We start from the raw sequence: 26,333 nt of genomic DNA, 5'->3' as shown, positions 1-26,333 counted from the left end.
TCAACGCTGACAAACCGGTTTTTCACAAGCTCTGTGATTCTTTCTCAATTTATTCTTGAATTCTTGTGTATCTTAATTCGATTTAGATTTAGATTCTTATATGGAGAGTTTCGAGATTTTACGTTTGTTTTTGTGTTTATACACAAAAGTCTAACTTACAATCTTGACATCACGGGAAATTGATATTGTAATATCGCTCTTAAAGTTTTAATGAAATTTTTACACACCTATCGTCCTATTTTTAAATTGTATTCACAACAGTAATTATTGTCTTAACTTATAGATTCTGTAACACGACGATGCCCCATTGACGACCATTCTATTTTTGAGTCGAGTTCACAAAAATGAGAGACCTTATCTTGAGTTTGAAAGGGGTACACACGTCACACCCACCCGCTGACACCATCTCTCTCCTAAAGCCATTACGAATATACATGAGATCACATGTCAAAAGAGGAAAGAGGGGAGGGCGTAAACAACAACAACCACCACCACCCGTCAGTGACACTGACAACCCAACCACTTTGTCACTGAGCCCAATAACTTCTCAACTAGACAGTCGTGAAGCAGCAAAGCCCAACCCGTATCTAAAACAAAGTGCGTAAACAACTTTTTGAAATTGAAAGAAGAGAACCAGGCGTCAGGAAAGTGCCATAAGAACTATGAGGGCAGCTCTGGAGGGATGGAACCGGCGGCAGCATTGGTCCTGTGGAAGCGGTCCACAGGCCACAACATGAGATATACCACCCTTTTTGGTGATGGGGACAGCAAGACCTTCCTGGCCCTCCAGAGAGAACTGTTCTATGGTGATGCATTCCCAGTCACTAAAGAGGAATGCGTCAATCACGACTCGAAGAGGCTCAACACTGGGTTGAGAACATTGAAGTCATCCCTGGCTAAAAAGTCCATCAGCATTGGTGGGAATGCCAAAGGCAGTCTCAGTGATGCGAGTTTACTATCAGTTTTCATTTGAATCATATATTTTTAAAATCCTTGTTCAGGTCCTGATGCCAGAAGATGACAGTGTACCATTGACAAAGTGGTATTTAGACCGTTGTTCTCCTCAGTGCAAAGTTATTTAGTTTTTGCACTTTTGACAAAAGGATATTTTTTCTAGACTTGTTCATTTCGTATAGGTACTGAATTGATATTCGCACACAGTGCTTGAAAATTCAGTTTTCTAATATGAACATTATCATCTCACAATGCATTTAATTTATTGTATCGTAGCGTTAGTATTAGGCATCCTGAGCATTGTTGAAAATTCACAGCTGAGTTTGATATGTCGTCCAATATTCAAGAAACATTCAATTATTGTTTGAAATATTTATGTTTTGAAAATGTTAAAAGCAAGAGAGCTAATTTGTTGGGGGGGGGGGGGGTTCCTTCCTTTTTTATACAGCCCACGATTGGTGTGCTCTAGTCCTATTACACCAAGGCTGTGCGAAGTAACACTTCAGTGGGTGATATGTCCAAGGCTATTTGGAGAGCATTTTATCACTCCACTCAACAACACCATCGCTGTCCTGTAGGTGCAAAGTCCTGGTTCTGGTATCAGAGAGATTTGGCCAATGGCATCCAGGAACCTGTGCCAGGACCAAGGAAGCAAGCAATTTTCCTTAATGAAACTGTAGCTAAGCATATGAGGGGCGTATTTGAAAGACTCACTGACCCCGCCTTGCTCAGCAGATGCTTGAAAGGAAATACGCAGAATGCAAATGAAAGTCTGCACTCCCTCATTTGGCTCAGGTGCCCTAAGCATCTCTGGGCTGGGTACCACAGAGTGTACATTGCTTGCCTCTTTGGTGTTGGTGAATTCATTATGGGGTCGATAGCAACACAATTATTTTTGAATGATGTTGGGTGTAAGTTGAATGAAAAGAGTTATGAGTCGGGACGGACAAGAGATTACAATTGCTAAGGAAAGCAGAGAAAGTGGTGAAGGGCGTTGCAAAGAGGAGACGAGAAATGAGAAAGATGGCTCAGCAGTTGGAGAGAGAGAGAGAGAGAGAGAGAGAGGGAGAGAGAGAGAGAGAGAGAGAGAGAGAGAAAGAGAGAAAGAGAGATAGGAGACGTCTGAGGGGGGAGCGTCATATAGTTAGGGGCGTATTAGTATTATGTAGATGTTGTTGTTCGTTTTGATTTTTTTTCGGTTGTAGACTGCAGTTGTATTATTTCCTCATTTTAATAATATGATATTATTGTTAATAGTTGGGTTTTTAAAATACCAGATCATGTGTATTTATTACATATTATTACTAGTGTTCCCATTTAAAAAAGATTGTGTTGTTATCAGCCTCACACTCATAATGATATTATTTTTTCCTATTACTGAGCGAGCTTACAGTTCATGGAAAAAAACAGGGTAGTTGTATTTTGATCAATGCATCATGGACAGCAATTATCTTTACACGTGTTTTCCAAATTTTAAAGCTCTGTCTTAGATAGTTTTGAAAATATTCAATTGTCAGTCATTTCACGCTAATCATAGGTTTTTGAATGATTTTTTCACGAATCGCAGTTGGAAATAAATAAAAATTTACAATAGAAGTATTTCTATAAATGTATTATGTTTAGCACTTAGTTTTACACTTATAATATAAATTGCAGGACTCTTATCTTTGTTTCTTTTCGAAATATTCCATTTTTTATCGGGGTTTTTTTTTGTCGTTTTACTAAAAAACGGATTTTCGTACAATTCATGAAAAAAAAATTAAATCACAATAGAAATATTTTTATAAATGCATAATTTACAAAAGTCAGCTTTACACTTGTATTCCAAATTTCAAAGCTCTATCTTGGTTGGTTTTTTAAATATACAATTTTTTATGTTTTATTGTCGTTTTACTCGACTTTTTGAATGATTTTTGCAATAAATGGCATGTTTTCTCAAAAACTACTAAATAAATGTGTTTCATATTTTACACACTTAATCTGATATATATTTCCTGTATTTCTATGAAGGCTTTTGTTGGTATCTGTGATAGTTTTTGAGTTATACTGGAAAGAGTAAAGTACACCCCTAATTTTATCGTCCTCCCCATTTTGCTTGTACTTAAGTTACTATAATTTTATTTCTATGCTAGATATCAACAAAAGCTCACACACATTTTCTTAGAGGGTGTAAATGATTAACTTCAAAAAATATAAAGGTTATTAAAAAATTTGTGAAGTATTTGTGGAGAAAAACTGCCATAACTGATATATTAGCAAAATCCAAGATGGCCGCGGCAGAGGCCGAAGGTTCTTACCGAAATGCTCGGAACCACCTTATACGCTTATTTTTTTTTAATTTATTCATGGCCTCTGAAAATCATAAACCTAGCAAACATGCTGAAGTGCGGATATTTTTCAAAAGGGGTATGCCTCCCCTTATCAATGAATTTCTAAAGCTTAATGAGCAAACAAAAGAAGTTTACAGTTATGTTATAAACGATTCAACCTGACATCGTATTAATATTAGGAACTGAAACATGGCTATATGAAACGGTTCTTTTTACCGAACTGATCAGTATGAATATACAGGAAAAACAGGAAAACAAAAGAGCGAGATGTGATTGTCTTGGTCAAAAACACAATAAAAAGGACCTTTTTTGGAGAAGACAAAGACCACAAATCTGTTTTGTAAAATTGGCGGACACAACAGTCCAATAGCAGTCGTAGATGTTGAGTACAGGCCTCCTGGAAGTTCAACGGAGGAAAATAATATCTGTAATCGTATACATCAACTCAAAAGCAGATTCAAAAATAACAACAAAAATCGATCGGGGAAACCAAATCGCCGGCAACCAGTATCCAAAGCGACTCAACGAATTGTTCCTCGACACTTTCAATTATACATATAAATATTATATATTATATTATATTTCAATTATGTCGGTCTTCAACAACTTAACTTCGAGCCAACCCAAAGGAAAGTGACCTTTGGGTTTATCTCACAAATGAACCAGACATGTTAAAACAATGCACAACAATGCCCGGATTAGGTGACCATGACTGAGCAGTTGTCACCCTCTTTACCAAAACAAAAGGCATCAAAACGCAGGGAAGCATACCAGTTTGTCACAGGCCCAGTTTGTCACAGACCCAGTTTATCACAGGCAGACTAGACTCAACTAGTGCCCCGTGCATGACGGATCGGAAGTTATCACCCACACTCTCACAAAGAGTAAACGAATTATTGATTGATTGATTGCATGGATTGAATTTTATTTTTCAATTGTTTTCACGAAAGAACATTCATTGTTGAAATTTTACGGAGTAATTTGCTTTGATTTTCATACACAATGAAACAAGCCGAATTGACATTTTGGAGGGACTATCTCTACACCACCAGTTCGAAAGTGAATAACGAAATAAAATACTTAACTTACAACTACAGTGTTAAAGTGCTTTAATTATTACTGTCATAAATACGAAATATACTTAAATGAAATAAAAGCGATCTTATTCATGAGTCTTTTTTGAAGATAGGATAAATGAAAAGCAATAGCAAAAAATGTGTTTCATAAAATGGGTCCAGTTGTGTCAAACAACAATCTACGTTGGGAACCAGAATTAAAGTAGTGGAAATTATGTCACCATAGAGAGATTTTTTTTTTTTTGATAAGGTATGTGTATTTTGAATTGTAATCCAAATAATACATTTTAACATCGATTTTGTCATAACATTTTGATTCTCAATTTTGTAATGTTCTAATAAAAATTCCATAAGCTAAAGCTGTAAAATCTCTCAATGGTAACACATTATGCTACAATGTTGATAAGAGGGAAGAATATGGAGGTCATTCCTTTAATAGTTTTTGTGGAACGTTTGCCACAAGATTGTTATTTTTTCATGCGAGACCCCCAAATTAGGTCGTAAAACTGGTATCAAAACAGAAACTTTATTTTTTTTTTCCAAAAATTCTATAATGAAGATATGGAGTGATTAAAAGCGCCCAATATACGTTTGTTTGTTTTTTTTAGTAAAGACCCAAAACCGCCCCTTAATTTCTAATACGCAGGACAAAATAAAACTTAAGTAATTGTACATTATTTTGTAATCAGATTTACAGTCAAACAAAGGAAGGCAAAGAAATCCTCTAACGCCTACTTGCGCTAATCTGGAGCCTGTGACAAACTGGGCAGCCTCCAAACGCACATTTTCTTTATGGCAGATATGAATGAAATTAGAGATGACTGATGTCTTTTTACAGACGTGGTCGAAGAAGTGTGGACTGAAGCAAAGAAAGAGTTACTCAACATCGAAAACAATGTTGCGACCAAAAAAAAAAAAAAAACCAAAAACGACGTCGCCAAACTGGAGTAAACCTTGGATTTACGGTAAATTAAAACGTCTAATTAGACAGAAACAAAACTGGTTCATAAAGATGAAGAGTACGAAGTCAGATAAAGCACGCTCAAAGTTTCAATAATTTAAAAAGACAGCACAAAAAGAATGCCGGGAAGTACATATCGACCACGTGACAAATCTTATTCATGAAAAAGACAACAAACAACTTTTTGGATACATTAAGGTGAAATCAAAGGGGGGAAACAACACCAGTGCGAAAGACAAAGACGGAACTTACCATCAAGACTCTTTTTACTATTTTTTTTTCCTTTTTTTTTTTTTTTTTTTTTTTTTTTTTTTTTTTTTTTTTTTTTTTTTTTTTTTTTTTTTTTTTTTTTTTTTTTCTTTTTTTTTTTTTTTTAAGGCAAATATCCTCAATGCTCCGTTTTTTTGTTTTTTTTTTGTTGTTTTTTTTTTTTTTTTTTTTTTTTTTTTGTTTTTTTTTTTTTTTTTTTGGGGGGGGGGAGAGAGAGAGAGAGAGAGAGAGAGAGAGAGAGAGAGAGAGAGAGAGAGAGAGAGAGAGAGAGAGAGAGAGAGAGAGAGAGAGAGAGAGAGAGAGATTCACATGACGATCTACCTATTCGCATTAAATAGAACGATGGCCCAACGTGGAACCCTGGCTGAAACATGTCCTGGAATACTTTTTCCTGGAGATGTGTGGTCAGTCACCAGTGTGAAATGACGTCCAACTGTGTATTTCTGAAACTTCTTCACTGCGAATCGAATACGATGACTTTTACTTCACAATCAATTCGTGAATAGCTTCTGATTTGACTTCTGTTTCTGCTTCATCAGGCACACTTTCTCGGCGATGAGATTGTTGCCCTCTCTTGCTGCTTCCATTGCCTGTGCAATTTATAAAGCCTTTGCAATTGGATTCAATAGTCTGATGTTACGTCGCCCAGCAACGGCGGCCATCGTGGTTCTAAACAAAAGAAAATCGGTACTTTTTATTCTTCATGCTGGCTAAAACTTTTCATATGTCTTGTGATCAGAATGTGTAAAAGTCAAAACATGATCAGATTTATATTTTTTTCCCTCTGGATACGCTTTTATGCTCGTCGGAGAAATATTCCATAAGGGCGTCCGCCATTGTTCCGATAGTTTAGAGCCAGTTTCTAAGTAACCATGCGTCATTACGAGGGAAGTGACGTTACGACTGTTGAAGCGTATTGGAGTTCCGACAATAGTCTCTGTTATACACGCCTGTCGTTTATTCCGCATACAATACTGTCGCGTAATATATCTCGAGACTCTCATTGCATTCATATTATTTACTAAGTCTTTTAAGTTTGGCTACACAATTTCTTATGCTTTTACACGCATCACGAACCCGTATGTTGAATTTTAATCTTTGAACAATTGTTGAGGGTCTGGGGTTATGATGGTTTCTCAAAACAGCCACTATTTCCAAGTAAGAACAATCTCCTGCTCTCCTAAGTGCAACCAGGTTGGTCAAAAGTTTAAATGGTTTAACTCTTATAAAGCTCAAAATGTATGGCACGCTTCTCGTTCTCAGATTCTCATTTGCTATGAAGAAATGTTCAAGCATCTCTGTATATGCCTGCCAAATGTCTCATGTCTCATTTAAAGGAAACACTGACCCAACAATACTACCACTAGTAGTACTAGCTATTTTTTCCAAATTAAATAATCCTTGGTTCTAGCTCGTGACCCAATAACTAAGTCTTTGACAACCGGCAAAATTTCACTCATTATTCCTAGGGAGTTATAATTGCAACGAGTTCTCTGTAGATAGAAGTCACTATTATCCTCGTCGCCAATCTGGGTTATTGTAAAGACAGACAATATTATAGAGTTTATAGAGGTGATTTTAGTATCCACTAACGCGAACAACAAGAAGTTATATAAGAATAAACAAGGACTTTCACTTTCCAAGACAAAGTAAAAATACATGGGACGTAACTGTGTCATTATTACAGATCATACCATAACAATTACGCAGTTATTTCCCATACATCACAATGATGGAGCATACTCAATGTCTCAATCGTTTCTATGTTATATGTTTGTGATGAGAATATTGGCTATTAAGCTTAACTGCTGGTCAAAATTACTTCGCGATGGTGGCGAACGAATCGGCGATCTCAAGAAGTGGGTGAGAGAGGGATCTAGAAATGACTTTGGGTTTGAAACGAATATTTTATGTGTTCGTGGATAGCTCACACGGTAGAGCCACGCTCTCACCTGCCAGGCGGAGTTGTCGTACCAATAAGGTCGCAGGTTCAAACCCCACCACCGCCGCGAAAAAAATTTTTTATTCTCTATTGTCTTCTGGCACTTTTCTACTCACTTCATATCTTGTTGTTACCAACATAAGTGCCTGCTCCACTCACTTTTCTGAATTAAAAATTCACCCCATACACCGGAGCATACTCAATGTCTCAATCGTTTCTATGTTATATGTTTGTGATGAGAATATTGGCTATTAAGCTTAACTGCTGGTCAAAATTACTTCGCGATGGTGGCGAACGAATCGGCGATCTCAAGAAGTGGGTGAGAGAGGGATCTAGAAATGACTTTGGGTTTGAAACGAATATTTTATTTGTTCGTGGATAGCTCACACGGTAGAGCCACGCTCTCACCTGCCAGGCGGAGTTGTCGTACCAATAAGGTCGCAGGTTCAAACCCCACCACCGCCGCGGAAAAATTTTTTTATTCTCTATTGTCTTCTGGCACTTTTCTACTCACTTCATATCTTGTTGTTACCAACATAAGTGCCTGCTCCACTCACTTTTCTGAATTAAAAATTCACCCCATACACCGGAGCATACTCAATGTCTCAATCGTTTCTATGTTATATGTTTGTGATGAGAATATTGGCTATTAAGCTTAACTGCTGGTCAAAATTACTTCGCGATGGTGGCGAACGAATCGGCGATCTCAAGAAGTGGGTGAGAGAGGGATCTAGAAATGACTTTGGGTTTGAAACGAATATTTTATGTGTTCGTGGATAGCTCACACGGTAGAGCCACGCTCTCACCTGCCAGGCGGAGTTGTCGTACCAATAAGGTCGCAGGTTCAAACCCCACCACCGCCGCGAAAAAAAAAATTTTATTCTCTATTGTCTTCTGGCACTTTTCTACTCACTTCATATAATGATGGTTAATGATGATGATGATCATGATCGACGTGGATATATTTGCAGGTCGGATAACCAACCGAATGGACTTGCTTTAACATTGTTGTAATGGACCATGATGGTGGATAAAATTACATGAATTTTATTTCTTGCTTTCATCACGCCATTGTCTGTAACTGCGTATTCAAGTTTGATCTAAATCAGTTTTAAAACAAGTGGTAATATGGATGAGAGAGAGAGAGAGAGAGAGAGAGAGAGAGAGAGAGAGAGAGAGAGAGAGAGAGAGAGAGGACCTCAAAACTGACCGGATAGGCTGGTCAGTTAGCCTTGGTTAAGGCGTGATCCATTTGTTTACACGAACTCTGACCTTCGCTTCGCGTCCACTACTAAGCTTCGTAATATCTGCTTATGAAATCAGAGACAGACTACTGACACTGTCTGTGTATAACCACAGCGTATATTAATCTCTGTAAGTATCACATTCTTTAGAGTCGTTAATGAATTTAATATTATTGTTTCGGCTTTAAAATGTTGTTCAGATGTCCCTGAAAACAAGTGCGATTATCCATTGACGTGCCTGTGTTGTAAGTTAAATTCAATTTTTCACAGTGATGTAGCCTACCTAACGACAGTACACAACTAATGTTGAGGTAACATTTATCCGACCTATTGCTTCAATTACATATCTTGTCATATTGTGAACCGGTTATTAGATACTGAAAGATGTGGTTTTTATAGGATTTGACATATTTAGAGAAAAGGATTAGTTAATTTGTTTATTAATTTATATATTAATCTATTTATTTTTAAATTATTGCTTATAATATTATGATTATGACATCATCAACATCATGATCATCATCATCATCATCACCATTATTATGATGATGATGATGATCATCATCATCATCATCATCATCACATCACATCACATCACATCATTGTCTGTTTTTGCCTTAGGCTGTTGTAGACTTTACATCGGGGGATCGTCTACGGCAAAGCACTATAAACAAATAAGATTTGATAAACTTAGCTACCATCCGAATCACTCAGAGGGTCATTAGAAAAACTTCAGTAAATGATATGCTTCATATAAAATTGTATTTAGTTTTATGGTCCAGCTATTAAGCCACTGCATTGCATCGTGCAACGGAAGATCCAGGGTTCACGCCCCACTTCGGGCACTTTCGTTTTTTTTCCTTGGGCAATATTATTAACCCCCAATTTCTACAGCACGGACGATTCCTGTTGACATTAGACATTTTTGGTGGATTATATAAATTCCTTCATGGAAAGCCTTCATGACAATGCGTATGGAGTGATGTGATTTTTTTGATAAGGCACTGTGTCCAATTTTCCTTGGCCGCATTCATTTTCGATTATTAAAATAAATAAATGAAATTTTACACCTGCCCTTTTTTTTTCAGAATAAATCTGGTATGGACATATCATCCACCAAATAGGAATGGCAACCATGACAGCTCTGAGTGAAGTCAGCCAGAGGAAAGTGGCAGCCATTGTCGGTGCTATGGTTGCTGATGCCGCTGGTGAGTCAGAACGTAGCATTCAGAAACTCAGAGCCTGACACTGACCCAAAAAATGATGCACAATTGAAGGTGACGATCACCGATTGAAAGTAAACATTGGGTTGTATTCAATTGTATGACTTGTGGGATTATTTCTTTCCTTAAGCACTAGTAACAATTTACGTTCACTTACTTTTGGTGATAGTTGCCTTTTAATAGACACCTTTTAATAGCCACCTTTGAATAGACACCTTTTAATAGCCACCTTGTAATAGTCACCTTATATTGTGACGCAATTTTTAGCGAAGTGTCAGATTTATACAGTGGCCTATACCCTGACCCAGGGTGAAAAAGGCAATGATGATGATGATGATGTCAGATTTATTTAGTATGAAAAGACTTTTGGTGGCCAAAATCAACCATATTCAGACCCCCCCCCCCCCCTCCCCCTCATATTCAGAAGTAAAAATTAAAGAATAAGGAATGGAAGTGATACTATTTTTATTTTACCTATAGATACGTGTGTGACAAAACTGAACTACATTACAATACATTTAAAGTTTTAATCAGATAATTCACATGGGAAAAAGGTAGATATCATAAGTTTATTTTCTTAAAATTTCGATTTTTTGTTTACTGCGTGAGGCTGGTCTAAAAGTCCAAGAGTTAGGCTTGTCATGCAATCTGTAATAGAGATGCATTTTCAGGAGAACCACAAATTATATTTTTAAAATCCTTGACATTGTTTGTTATCATAGAACAATTTTACAAAATCATCTTGCTCGAGTTAATGATTCAGACAGGACGAAAGTCTTTACCAAGGAAAGAAAATGGTCATTTTGAGGGCTTGAACTATAATTCTCACGATATTGGGCAGTAAATACTTTTATCCACTCAAGCATCTCAAATATTTATTTAAGTGATAAGAACACTCATGATCGCTGTAAGAGCAATGCCCTTTGACCTACGGTTTGGTGATATGCTCAAGGCAGACAGCTCAGCGGATTATGAAACAGTACTGACCTGCCTTGACTGATTTATTGTTATGGTGTTTTTTTTCCCTTGTGTTTTTCTTTCTGCATGTCTGGTACTATTTTATACACACCTTTTCAGATATTATCTTATACTAGTTTCTGTTATCTAATTTACTTTCATCTGGGTGGGGATCCTGATCTCCCATAGTGGGCAGGGAGGTACATGCTGTGTTTTCTATCCCCCCATACCCGTTTTCCAATTGTTTCCTGTCATTGTCTTGGAATAAGATTACTTAGTTTTGTCCTGATCCTTGCCGGAGTTCCTTGGCTGGGAGGGAAACAGTCGAATGTTTAGTTATAGTTTTGGGAGATGATATTTTTTTCCCTTGTAAATCATCTCTCTGTTATGCATTGTATTATGTTTAGTTTACATATTATATTATATGATTGGTACACATTTGATTGTATTCCTCTTAGTCTTAGTTGGGACCTGTGCTTGTGTCTGGATGAGACTTTTAGGTGATCTCAAACTAAGTACTTTGACGGTGTGCTCTTGGAATCTACATCTGTTCCCTATTTGAACCAGTTCCCCTTTGTCTTACCTTTTCTTTTGTGCTTTAATTGTAATTCTAGAACTTTTTACTATCCCATTTTCTTCCTTTTTACTGGCGCTGAAATGACCTTAATGTGTTGCAAGCGCCGTAAAACCCTTAAAAACACAAATCATAATTTACTTTCATACTTCCATATTGCAAAGGGAAGACCACATCACTTTGCCACACTGCTCATTTATTGATGTAAAAAATAGTTAGACACTATAAATATTATTCACATCCTCGTCTCAATGTATTGTAAGGTTATAGTAATAGATGGATTAATTCAACACTCAAACAACCCATTTACTTTTTCTTTTCTTAATTTCTAATAAGTTTTGTCTAGCACAGTATTATTCATCTTTATTCGGATTTTTCTTTGTCATAAGTGTCTGTTTTTCAATATTCCAGAACCATGATTGAACCTGAGAAACAAAGAGATTGGCATTGCTTGGGATGTAGGTACAATATATATTGCTTTAATTTAACAATAAATCTATTTTTATTTTCAAGCCCAACCTCTTCACTGGATCTACAACCTAAATCATCTTAAGTCTCTAACGGATGGAGTGGAGGAAATTGAATTCAGACATCCATCCGCCAACCCCTTTTATCGCATTCCAACAGGGAGTAACACGTGCTACGCAGACGAGGCGCTTGTCATGCTCAAGTCACTAGTCCAGTCAAAAGGTAAGTTTTATGCTAAGGTTAACTAATTTTTATTCCTCTCATTTTAAAGAAAAATGTTATTGTATTTTACGTCATATTCAAACCCTAGGTACATCAACACTCTTTTCTTAAACTTGCATGTGTTTGACGGAATGATCGTTCTTTTTTCCCATATTAAATGACTCAGACTCTGACTCTAAAATTATTTCTATTGTCATTGTACTGGTGCTACATAGTTATACAGCGTTGTATGTGTTACATTGTTATTCAACGTTATATCTGTGTGTGTATGTGTGTGTGTGCTGGTGTTACATAATTATGCAGTGTTGTATGTTTAGCTATGTGGACGCGTAAACATGATTTAGCTACATAGATGTGACTTGCCAAATAAACAAAATTAAAGCTATTATTCACTTAACAATGACCCAAATGGAATATTTTTGTACTTCAGAACATTTTAAAAAGGGATAAATCCATCGATAAATGTCCGAACAATTATTGAATATTTGAATGCATAGTTACCACTAGCTATGAAATAAAATGACAATGCTGTCCCAACATTTTTGAAAATATCTGTCATCAAAATAGAAGCTTTAGACACTGGTCATATAAATAATAAAGACAGTTATTAAAAACAACAAAAGGAACACGATTTTAAAGGTAAGGCATAAACATAAGTTGCCAAGTAGGTTGTAGCAATGATGTTATACTCGTTGGTTGTAGTGATAATGTTGTGCTACTTCAAACTTGAATCATTTGAAATTCATTTAAATCTGTCTAAAACAGCTGTCCAACAAATAATATTATTATCTATGGCTCTGGTAGCAAAACACGTCAGTGTTGAGTGATTTTTTATCTAAATAACAATTTTAGATTCTGAAAAATTTAAGCATATTTCTTTTTTGTCTTGAATCAATCGTGACGATGGTGAGTTGGTTATATTAATACATTTTCACCAATAGCTCTCCATGCCATGTGACGTATTGAATTTTTTCCCTCATTTTTTCAGTGAAGTTGGTATATTTTCAGTTTTATAGGGTTTTATAATGAGTAATAAATGCCTCAGAACAAATATTTTTTGAAAAATCTAAAAAGAAAAAAAAAATCAACAAACAAAAGGAATTTAGTTTTAATTCACGTTTATTTTCACACACTGATGACAAGAACAGGTAAGACGCATTCAATTCTGACCCTCCACGACATTGTAGTTGTGTAGAGAAAAGATGGATTTTTAAGTTTTGAAACATCCAGATTTGTTTTGAGAACATTTGTTTAAGATATGTTATAATTAACTCACACAGGAGAACATTATATCCAAAACTCCTACCCAACAGTCTGTAACATGAGTGATATTACCAAGGGTGGTAATTCGATTAATACATAATAAATTCTGAATTTTAAACACGCAAATTAAAGAACAACTAATTTTATACAACGTCTTTTCTTCCATAAGTTATGGTTTTCCAATAATTAGTTGGTTTATTTACTTACTTATCTGAACCAGCGACCATCTGAGCTCTAGCCCTTTGGTCTTGTGCTATGACGTAGAAGTTAGATACAGTGTAATAAGTTGGTTAAATTGTGTCTAAGGCACCAGATTCCTCCCATCCTAATTTCAACGAGTCATGTACATGTGTTGTAGGCAGCTTTTCAAATTAACGAAAGCAATCCTTCCATTACACATCAAATAGTTTCATGAGGACAGATTAAATTTTGTCATGTCAACACACTGTCCCAAGTGATATCAATTACTGGATATTATGTCCTCAACAAACAGATTCGCACCTATTACAAGAATAATTATTGGTACACACTCAGCAGAAGTTCATCCATCTTCTGCAACAGTAATACTCAATCTTAGGATAAAGAAATAGTTTTCAATGTATTTACATGATTTGGGTGATAACGCATGGTTGATTTTACATATTATTATTATCATAAGCCACGCGTTTCTCATACAATAATAATAATAATAATAATAGATCTTTATTGTCCATAAATATGGCAATTTGTCATTTAGTTACACTTGTTATAATGTTAAACGATAACTAAGATTGAACAGATATTTCACTCCTACTTATTTTCTCTCTCTCTCTCTCTCTCTCTCTCTCTCTCTCTCTCTCTCTCTCTCTCTCTCTCTCTTCTCTCTCTCTCTCTCTCTCCTCTCTCTCTCTCTCTCTCTCTCTCTTCTTTCTTTCTTTCACACGTGCGATATACACAACATAAACATATTCATTTCGTTTTCAATTTGTTACGATTGTGGCAATTCGACACCAAAAATTATCATCATTATCAATTGGTCAGTTAATCTTACATTAAATAAATTAATCAGTTAATCAGTCAACGAATCAATCCTTGGTTTTTCTGTACCATATGAAATATTCAAAATTTTTATTGCTGATGGAACGAACAATCATTATCAGTAAAAAAAAGTATTTAACCAGTGCCTATTAATGAAGGATGTTACATTCTATCCTGCATATTAAAATCATGATTTACCCCCCAAACCACTATTTAATTCTAGTTGTTTAATAAATACATACAAAATATATGAAATAAGCTATGTTTTATATCCTTAAAGTGACCAAATGTCACTTACGATCGTAAGTGAAATCAAAAGTCGAGAAGTGCTATGCGTACATTCAAATTTCGAAAATTTTGTTGCCATTACCATTGATACGAATCCAAATAAGGAAGTTTGTTTTCTTAACAATTTTTTTCTTCAATTTTCAGGCCTGAACATAAATCATTTGAAATCAGAAACGTACAAAGCCTTTGGGCCCAATTCACCATATGAGAATAAAGAAAACCAGAAATATCAAGTAGGAAAAGAAGACAAAATAAGTAAGTTTTTAAAATAATCTTACACTAATGGTCGATAGGTCACTTGACCCTACTGGCGAGGTCTTTTGACCTCCCATGGTGGGCAGGAGGCCACTTTCTGTGTCTTCTTTTATACTTTGGCCTTTTCCAGTCTCTGTGAGAAACAAATGATTAATGAGAGTGCAGGTAGTGCTGAAATTGTTGATTTGCTTTTGAAGAGACATTCAGTGTTTATTAAAATTGTATAATGTGTTGTGGATTATTATGAAACAGGATTCATGTTTCCTTGATCTATTTTTTTAATGAGATAAGGGTGTAGTGACAATCCTGTATAAATGTGAAAATATATGATAGGTAACAAATTCTCCTTTATCTTTTTTTATATTCACACATGTTATGTTAAATGTAGTGAGGAGTGAAAAATAAAATTGAAAAATCAATAAAAAGAAGATCTGTATTACTATATTAAAAATATATAACCACTGCAAATGATACGTGTAATTTTAAGGGTTTTACAAATGGAGGTCACAACCGAAAACTGGTTGCTTTATTGTAACGATATCTGTGTAATGGAGCTGTTCCAATTAAGTCGCTTGCATTACTTTATTATTATTATTATTATTATTATTATTATTATTATTATTATTATTATTATTGTTGTTGTTGTTATTACAGTGCACTCCGGATAATCGCAACTCGGTTAATTGCAACAAGCTTCTGTTAATCGCAACAAATTTTTGTCCTCAAAAGGAGGCAAATTCAAGGAATCAATCAAACAAAATCTCATGATTAGATTTCATCATGGGTGAAATCATGACACGATGAAGAATCGAGAGTGGCGGGGTTTAAGCCTACATCAGTATGTCACCACCCTATTATAGACAAAAGAGGACAGGGCTTTGCAGTTCGAGTTTGTGCGGTCATCTGTAACCATTAGATATGAGGCGAGTTTAGACAACAGGTAGACGATGACAGTTGTGAGGAGAGACTGAGCGATGATATCCTTTGTTTTATGATTGACAACTGTGCATTGTGACCAACGGGTTTGGTGAGAGCTTCTTGTCTCTCATCACCGCTTATCTCTTGAACTCGTATAAATGTTGAGAACAAAAAGTGAAAGTGAATCCAATCTTAAGATGTCCGCTTGCCTCAAAACTGCTTTTGCTTGTCAAAATCTATACAGGGCTACCATATATTTTTTATTCCAATCAAATTGCTCAGTCTGTGGTGGACTCAGAACAATGATTACAACAACTGGTTTGAGTTTACCACATTTGTGTAAAATGTTGCAATAGTGGACAGGAAACTCAACTTCGGTTAATTGCAACATTTTCGCTGATCCCAAGGTGTTGCGATTATCCGGAGTGGACTGTATTATTATTATTATTATTATTATTATTATTATTATTATTATTATTATTATTATTATTATTGTTATTATTATTATCATTATCATTATCATTATTAATTAACTAATTAATGAACGTAAAAAAAATATTATTATAATTACTGTTTTTTAGGTCTGGGGGATTTGACCAGGTTTCTATCTGAGGGAACGCCATCAATTCTTTCCGTTGGCGAAGCTCTGGGTTCATGAATGTCTCAGTTCTCAAGTTTTACTTCTACCAAGTTTTACTTCTACCAATGTCACCGTGGGACATTTAGCATTTTTGATTTTAATTTATTATTTTTAACCAATGAACTGGTAATAATTGTTTTATCTCCTTTTCTAGAATCATCGTTACCTTCAACCCGACTACAGAAATTTATTGCAAAAAAGAGTAATTGTAGAGGAAAAAAAGATTCTTTATGATATATATATATATATTTTTTTTTTTTAATCCAGCAAAGAAGATTCTTTTTTTTTTTTTGTCCTTTTTTTCAGATGTGAAGAAAAGCCTTCCTATACATAGCCCATGACGTAATGGCTGCATTAAAGACTTTTTGGCAAATCTAGAAAATGGTTTGGAAGAAACTGGTAAAGGATTATTTAGAACTTTGTTGATATTGGTGCATGGAGAGTGAAAATGCTTGAAGCCTTTATAAAGTCAAAATGTATGATGTATGTGTTTGAATAATAGTTGCATACAACATGAGCTATATCCTTAATACTTTTAATCTGATGCTGATTATAAGTCGTCGTTGTTGGTTGTCAATGGAGCGTTCCTGAGATATTCTTATACACTTTGATTGTGAATTTTCTGCATTCAAGTAGAAAGAAGCTCTGTATGATGACAATTTGAGCACAAGCAAACAATGAAGTAATAAAAAAAAATAAGATGAAGAAGAAAGAAGGTAAAATAAACAAGATTGAGTAGTATAAGACAGATGACAGAAATTTCTAATACTAATACAGGGCAGCACAAAATCTCGAAAACGTTTAGACCAGGCCTGTTTGTTCGAGATTTCCTTGTTTTCAAGATTTCAGTGTTGGGTATTTTACAAAGAAGATGAAAAAAAAATGTGAGGGGGGGGGGGGGGGGGGGGGGGGGGGGGGGGGGGGGGGGGGGGGGGGGGGGGGGGGGGGGGGGGGGGGGGGGGGGGGGGGGGGGGGGGCAAATGTGAGTTGATTTGGTGAGGTCCGGTTATAATGAGGTGTAGCTTTAAGTGCGTCTTGTTTCAATCAATAACGGGTAGACTAATGCTCCCCTTTATGTGACAAAGCCAACATATCTCTACTCAGCATGCGACGTCTTTAACTTTTACTTTTATTATTCATTCAACATAAATTATGCTGTTAAGAGCTCCTGCTTCTCCAAAAATTGAAGGGTATGTATTTTTTTTCCCCATATCCTCTTGAGTTTACTGCTGAATAATGTATCTTTTGATTCTTTACACATAAATGCTGGATGGGGTTCATGACCTCCCGTGTTGGACAGGGAGGCCCTTACTGTGTCTTCTTTCCGCCTATATTTGTTTTCCAACATGGTTTCTGTCTTTGTCCTGGAAAAATATTTCTTGGTTGTGTCTTGGCCCTGCCCGGATAACCTGGCTGGGAGGGAAACAGTCAAATAAATAGTTTTTGGAGATAACATTTTTTTGTCTTGTAAATCATCTCTCTGTGTTATGCACTGTATTATGTTTTGTTTACATATTATATATGATCTGTAAACATTTGAGAGTGTATTCCTCATAGTGGAGACCTGTGCTTGTGTCAGGATAAGACTTTAGGTGATCTCAAACAAAGTACTTTGTTAATGTGCTCTTGGAATCAACATCTGTTTCCTAATTGAGCCTATTCCCCTTTGTCTTACTTTTTCATGGGTGCTTTAATTGTAATTCTAGAACTTTTTACTATCCCATTTTCTTCTTTTTTACTGGTGCTGATATGATTTCAAAGTGTTGCAAGCACTGCAAAACTCTTAAAAACAAAAACAAAACTCATATAAATGTGTAATAAACCCTTGTTTTGATTAAAATTCTAGGTTCCTCTACAGATGACCAGATTGACTGCGCAATTAGAATCATCCCCCTTGTTTGCCTGTATGCCGGCCACCCTGACATGCTCACAAAAGTAGAGAATGGGATTAGAGTCACACAGGCATCTGACCAAGCTGTCACCTCCGCCCTTGCAATGGCCAGGTCTGTAATATGGTGTTTCTGATTTTGGCTCAAAATCAATCATCCCTCCAGAATCCGATGGGAATTCTTAGTCTTCGTGATGCTTTAATCTTAATTTGTTGACATGCAAAAGACCAACAGGTCCATGGAGGCAAATGTGTGTTCACAATGACAATTAAGTTGGGGTAAATGGCTAACTCCCCCCCCCCCCCCCCCCCCCCCCCCAACAAAAAAGAACCCAAAAACTAAGAGCATTTGTTTATAAAGCGCAATATCCACTAAATTTTCTCAAAGTGCTTTACAAGGGTTCCTAACCAATACCACTTATAACGAGACGTGATGCCTGTTTGGTGATTTTAGAAATTTTCCTAATGACTCGATTATGGGCTGCTGAGACTGGGACTGGGACTCAAATTCTGGACCTTCTGGACCGAAGGAAATTGTCATACCACAAGACCACATAGCCACATATAAATCATGATATGTGAACGTTTCTTACAATGTATCTCTTCAATATCTCTTTGAGATGTTTTGGGTGGAATATTGTATTACTGTTCATCATTTTGAAAAAATACATGTAAGTGCTAAATACAATTTCTTACACATTTTTATATTAAACCTAATTATGCAACAGTATAGGACACTTCTACTGTTTACTGTTAGCTTCTGAAACTGGTTATGCTCAATATACCTGAATCAGATTTCACGTTTATGCTTCTAACAACAATTGAATCAAATCTGTTTTTGTTGTTCAGGTTTTACTCCCCCCCCCCCCCCCCCCCCCCCACCCTTCCGACCATTTGAGATTATTTGCAATTATGACGTATTTTCCTTTTCGAGTTATCAGTAATTTTTCTTCTGTACACTAGAATCAGAAGCAGAGTACAACGACTCGCACAGTTTGAATTTGATGCCAGTTTATCTGAAAGATGCTGGGCGGGTCTTCTGATCTCTCATGGTGGGCAAGAGGTCACTTGCTGTGTCCTCTATCATCCATATCTGTTTTAATTTCCCATGCTGCTCTCTGTCTTTGCTCTGGATCGCTTTTTCCTCATCCTGGCGCAGATCTTTAGCTGGGAGACAGTCAAATTATGTAGAGTAGCTTTTTTGAAAAATTACATTTTTCCCCTTGTAAATAATCTCTGTTACTGTTGTGTTCTATAATAATTATTTAATTTGAATTTTGTATACTGTACTTTGTAAACATTGAGTGTATCCTTCATAGCTTGATCTTTTGTCTGTGCCTGTATGGGAATTTTAGATAACATCAACATTTGCACGTTGATGGATTGCTCATGGTATCTGTGCCTCATTCGACCCTATTTGTCTTTTTTCTTCAGTGCTTTGTCCACAACTTTCCTCTTGCTTTTTTCTGGCGTTTACATGAACTTATAGTGTCGCATGTGCCGTAAAACTCCTAAAAAGACTAACATAATGAGAAAGATACAAGATACCCTGACCAATTCGACAAAGGTGTGAGGGTCTTTTGAAATTTTAAAGCAATTTTTGTGAACATGCTTGTTAAATATACTAGCAAGATATAAAGTTTCATTGTTAACATTGAGAAACTTGTCCACGATTAAAACTTTGATTCATATTGTCCTGATTGTTAGGCTATGAGTAAAATCATGGGGGTTTTTTTGATTGAAAAAGAATCTTTTGTAAGAGATCACCAACAGACCCAACTACCCAATCACTGCCAGGTGGACAGGAGCAACTGAGCTATCAAGACCCCCAGACAGGTGTGGGATAAGACAATAAACTTCCAACTTTGTGCTCTATTGATAAATCCTTTCTTCTTTTTTTTATTCTTGAATGTAGAGTTCTGGAGCAGTATATTTTACACCAAAATCCCCAGGACGTTTTGAATACAGTTATTAAAAACATTGAGAGTCGTGAGAATGCAAATCCACAAGAGATGGACAGGGCTCTGGTTGGTCAGATTCGAAGGGTTATGCAGGTCAAGGAAATAGAACATCATAAAGCTGTTCCAGAGCATTTCAAAAATAACTGACGTAAGTTTTGAAATTACAATACAGTTGAAGTTTTAGTTTATTTAAAACTCTTTTTTTTGGTTGAGAAATTAAGCCGATTATTCCAAAGTCCTATAAAAACCAATTCAACATTGAAAACAAATGACCGATCGGAATAGATTCTGGATTAATTTTTACTTCTAATAATGTTTCAAAATTTTGACTACAAAGCAGACATAATATATGATTTATTTAAGATAAATGGTCTCCAATGAGTATTGACTTGAATCAAATGATGTCCAACATGATTTATAAGGGCCGTACAACATTTTACACAGTAGTAGAGTTAAAAGAGTCAATTTAATAATAATAATAATGATGATGATGATAATAATGATATTAATAAAAATAATAATAATAATAATAATAATAATAATAATAATAATAACAATAACAATCATGATGATGACGATGCTGATGATGATAATGATAATAATGATAAAAATAATAATAACAATAATAATAATAATAATAATAATTATTATTATTATTATTATTATTATTATTATTATTATTATTATTATTATAAAATATAAATAAAATAAAAGGTTTAAAAAAATAATAAAAATAATAAAAATAATAATAATAATAATAAAAATAATATATAATAATAATAATAATGATAATAATAATAATGATATTAATAAAAATAATAATAATAATAATAATAATAATAATAATAATAATAATGGTAAAGATTTATATTTATGGTGCGCAAACATCCCTTCATCTAGAGTGTGTGCATAACAAAGATTAACTCTAACACGGTACACAAACAACGCTAACTATATTTTTTGAAAAAGATATAGCGTTCAATGAGGTTTGAGAGATATGTTGGTGACGAGCCTTCCAAGCACCTGAATACAATAGTTGCAGACATAAATTTAATGTGCTGGTCCGTTGGCAGCCAATGCAGCTGTTGTTGTACTCCCGGGAGATGCAGTTTTCCTGTTTTTCTACATTACAATGCGAGCTGCCATGTTCTGTACTTCTTCTTCTTTTTTGTCCTCTTCCTCTTCAAGGTGAAACTTTCTCCTGGAAGACTCATCAGCTCAGCATTCACAACCGTTTTCCCAGGAGCTATCCAAGTTGTTCCAAAGTCTTATAGTTGTCGGCAGAAACAAGTGAAGATGGCAGTCTATTCTAGATTGTGGCAACATAAATTTGCCAGGTTTCCTCTTGTTCGGTTGGAGGCCCTCTAATTCTAATGGCAACCTGACCTGGTTTTTCTGGCCTTTGTAAAATACATTTAGTTTATTCTTCTCTCTCTTTTCCTTCAATGGCTCCAAATGGGGTGCCATATATGGCTTTGATTTGTTTCTAGGATTTTGTTGAACGAATTTTATAGCTTTTTGTTGGATGGATTCTATTTATTTAATTGTAAAGGAGTGATAGGGATCCCATACCGTACTGCTATTATCCAACAAAATACAATGGGTGTTAAGTAGTTTTTGGACCACCAAAACCCAGATTAGCAATGTTATTTCTGTTAACGAAACCTCAATGGAGACCATTTTTATACATTGGAACTTCTAGATAAATCACTTTACTATCCATTTTGTGAGACCCAAAACATAGTCCCCGAGTCACACCTGCGAGGTGGGGTCTAATATTAATATTTAATTAATATGCCACTATTCATGTATAACCACAATAGGTTAATATAATATAACGATCCATAGTCTAGTGTTTTTTCCAACCAAAAACATATAAATGATTGAGAAACAGTAGAGCTATTTTAGTACACTATAAATCAATTGCCTGTACGCACACAATTTCAAGTGAATTATAACAAAAACATGTCAATTCTATAAAAATTGCACCAATTACTATAACAGTACTCCCTCTAAATAGCAATTAAAAAAACGTCAAGGACCACATAAAACAAAACGGTTATAATAATTGAAATTTTCTAAGACACTACAAGACGTGCCTTCAAGACCATTTTTTAAAAACGTTATGGAAGAAGGCATTGAATGCCGTCTCCATAGAAAAGCTTCATCTTGAGATTTCAAAATTATATCAAATTTAGTCCCAAATCAACAAATCCAAATCTTGAAAAATAGCAATAGATTTTGAAAATAATAAATATTAGTGATTCTGATTCCTTTTTTTTTTCTTCTTGAAATCTTAGTTGAACTGTATGAATATGGTTTTTCCTTTCGATGTGATATGTATATATATATTACATGTGACATTTTTATTTTATTATGCCAGATTTACCCAAGTCGCTCCAAGCGACACTCCATGGCCTCATCACATCTTCCAGCTTCGTTGATGGCATCCGCTCAACTTTGAGGGTGGGTGGTTGTAACGCCTCACGGGCAGGGTTTATAGGAGCTTGCAAGGCAGCTCAGGTTTGAAGATAATTTTTTATCCATTTATTTGTCTAATCTTTTTTTTATAAATACCTTACATAAGTTATATTCTTTTCACAATGCTTGGTCACCAAGCTCTCAATACCTAGGCGCATGGCTTTGAAGTTGGAACTAACGGTGAAGTGATAAGAATAAGCAGAGATGCGCCTTTTATGCAAAACAGCGCTGGAGTGCATGAGTGGCTGTGTGTAATACACTTTAAATACATACACACACATGCAGTGTAGATAGATACACATGATACGCACATAATCAATATCACAGTAAGCCATCAGTGGTTGAAATCACTGGGCACAATTAAAGAAAAACTCTTTAATTAATTATTTTTTTTACATTGGGTGGGTGAAATTAGTTTGAGGAAACAGTGGTTGTGTTCAAGTTAAAAGTTTGTTCGAGGATTGAATGGAATGATAACAAAGAATAATAAGGAAAAAATTTGGGACATTCGAATGAGTTTGAGGAAATTGTGCTGGAGTGTATAATTATGAGCATAAGGTAAAAAGTAAGTTTGGTAGATTTTTCAAAAATGACAATACCATTAACAATTTTGAATCTTATTTTCTCCAGGAAGGTCTTCTTAGTATTCCAAAATCGTGGACCAGCCGCACTCTCAAGTATAATCAGGTCTTGGATCTAGCAAAAGAACTTGTCATGATCGAACTATAGGATTAGTATTTTCCTCTCTTTACTTTTGTCATGTCCCAGACCCAGATTTATTTAGCATGCACGCCCAAATAGACGGACAAGCATCCCTTTTTATTTACACCCCCCCAAAAAAAAAAAAGATGACCTCTCAGAATTTGCAATGCATTGTTGTTTTTCTTTTGCACATGGTGAATCAATGAAAGTGCACACCAACTTTTTGTATGTTATTATTATTATGTTAATTTAGTATATGGAATATGCTTTTTCGTCATGCTGGACGCCAAAACATTTAATTTCGCGAGTGTTTTAGAGGAATTTCAACAGACTGTAGATTTATGAAAAAATTTGTTCGATTCAAATCTTTTTTATTAAAATGGTCCCTGTGCTTTAAAATAGGGTTTCACAATTGTGATAAATCTTTTTGGTGTTTAGTTACATGACGTCAAAGTTGGAATATTTTCTTAAATCAATTTGCCATCAAAAACAAAATCTAAGTTCTTAAAAAATGAATTTGCTCTCATTTTCTTATATGTATGGATTTTCAAAATTTTAAAGTGTTTTCAGTGACTATCAGAATGCTTTATGAATAAAGTAAGAAAAATCCATTTTAAATATTAATAAATTCTCTCTTATGGTATCTAATTAGGCTATATTGTCAGGAATGAGAACAACACTGAAATATTGAAAAAGGATTAAAGAAAAAAAAACATAACAGTACAGATGTAGTCAATGGTAATAAAGCGGAATTTTCCTTGCCCCAACTATTCTTAGATCAATCTCAAAGGAGTGGTTGTAGAAAGACTTGCATCCATTTCTTCATGTAGCGACAATTGTTACAAGTAGGTTTGTGATGTAATGTTCAAAGTATAATATAAATTGTTGTAATAATTATTGTCTCTATTTTTTAAAAAGATGATCTTGACGCATGCTTTGGAGAAAGACATATTTCCAAGTCCATGGCATGGTATTTAAAGGTCATGACCCATGATGGATTTCGCTAAAAATCGATGTGACGAGTGGTGATTTCTTGATTTCAATTTCTGACTGATGCTGATATCAGAATGGATGGACTTGGAAGTAATATTCTGCTCGCCAAAGTTCGTCTCAACGTTCACCATCACATGTAACTCCCACAGTGGGCAGAGAGAGGTTACTTGCTGTCTTCTATACCCTATACGTACTATGTTTCCTATTTCCATGTTGCTGTTTTTGTTTTGCGTTGATATTGCTTGTTTGTTGTTTCTTGGTCCTGACGGGAGTCTTTAGCTGGGAGGGAGACTGTCAACAAATGTACTGTAGTATCTATTTTAGAGATATTTTTTCCCTCTGTACTATAAGTCATCTGTTTATGTTGGAAGTTTTTTAGTTTTACACTCCAGCATGGGTTCCTCTAACTCATATGTGGGTCCCAATTTTTTAAAATTTTTATTCTGTTATCATTTATTGAATAATGAATTAATGAATAATGAATTTATATAGCGCCTAAATATCCATGCCCATTCCTTCTGTGAACAGATTTTTACCATGATGAACACGGTTTCTTCTAATTTCACCCAGCCAACGTAAAAACATAATTTAATTTTATTGTACCTGGTGGTTTTGACTACAGATGACTCAATGTGATATTGACAGTTACTTGTGTATCGTGTGAATCTATCTACACTGCATGTTGTGTGTATGCAGTATAATACACATGCAGACACAGTCACTCACACTCCATTGCCGTTTTGAAACAGTCAAGACATGTCAATTTTTATGTCTAATATATAGTATTTTTTTATGTTCAAAGTATTTTATAAAAATTCTTCTCGGTGAAAAGCCTTATAGGGCTTACTTATTTTTAATCAGATTTTATTAAGAAAATATACATCATTATTTTTCAAATTATTACTTTTATATTTTGTCATTGTTACTAATAGCTGTTATGTAGAAAAGATGTACCGTATGCATAATATGTATTTTTACCGACAATAAATAATTTATTAAATTCAAAAGGTGTGTTGGTAGGATACAACTAAAACTTTATTTCTCTCTCACACAGTCATTCAGCTCATCCACACTGATTCCATAAAAAGATTTAGTGCTTAGGCCCCCCCCCCCCCCCCCCCCCCCCCCCCCCCCGTTTGGGAGTTTATGCCACTATGTTTTTCAAATAATAGAACTTATTGGCCATACAAATTCCACTGTTACCGTAAAAATAAGTGTCATTTAAGAGAGTTATGGCCCTTTGAAAAAAGTGAGTTGTGTCCCCTTGCAAAAAAGAGACAACATTTCTTTCAAAGGCTCTGGAGACTACAATATTAATTCAAATATATGCAAATTGGGCATCAAACTGAAGGAAATTGAATATACTATCAAACTATGTGCACAAGCTTTCAATTTGTAAATATTATATAGATTCACAGAAAGTTGAAACAATTTGTCAGTAATCTCATGAAGTGTCATATCTAAACTTATGGGCTATTTCAGTGTTTTACACAAAAATTATTTTAAATATGGCCAAAAACAGCATGTTCATTAAAAATGTAGCACTGAAGAAAGCTATGGCCCAAGCCTCAACAACAACCTTCATATTTCTACGTCACAGGAAAAACTAAAAGTGTACGCAACCCTTAAATTTTTCTCCACTTTGTGGGATGCCAAATTCATCATAATTTTCATTCTTTTTAAACATGGTATTGATGTCCAGTTGT

At 35.1% G+C, this 26,333-nt stretch overlaps 1 protein-coding gene across 1 annotated transcript; it reads left to right on the top strand.

Moving 5' to 3' along the window:
* Window positions 1–8,807: 8,807 nt before the first annotated feature.
* Window positions 8,808–25,634, top strand: LOC144979147 (crystallin J1A-like). The gene is given in 10 exon segments (XM_078925749.1): window positions 8,808–8,907; window positions 9,866–9,985; window positions 12,045–12,221; window positions 14,934–15,037; window positions 15,131–15,209; window positions 16,909–17,001; window positions 18,449–18,605; window positions 20,406–20,593; window positions 22,835–22,974; window positions 23,563–25,634. Coding segments are annotated over 9 exon segments (1,119 nt in total). The 5' UTR covers window positions 8,808–8,907; window positions 9,866–9,903; the 3' UTR covers window positions 23,662–25,634.
* The last annotated feature ends 699 nt before the right edge of the window (window positions 25,635–26,333 follow it).

Source organism: Berghia stephanieae, chromosome 9 (assembly GCF_034508935.2).
Source record: "Berghia stephanieae isolate SIO BIC M18660-M18661 chromosome 9, UCSD_Bste_1.3, whole genome shotgun sequence".
Lineage (NCBI taxonomy): Eukaryota > Metazoa > Mollusca > Gastropoda > Nudibranchia > Aeolidiidae > Berghia > Berghia stephanieae.
The sequence above is the reverse complement of the archived record's forward strand: the minus strand, read 5'-3'. Positions and strand labels throughout refer to the sequence as shown.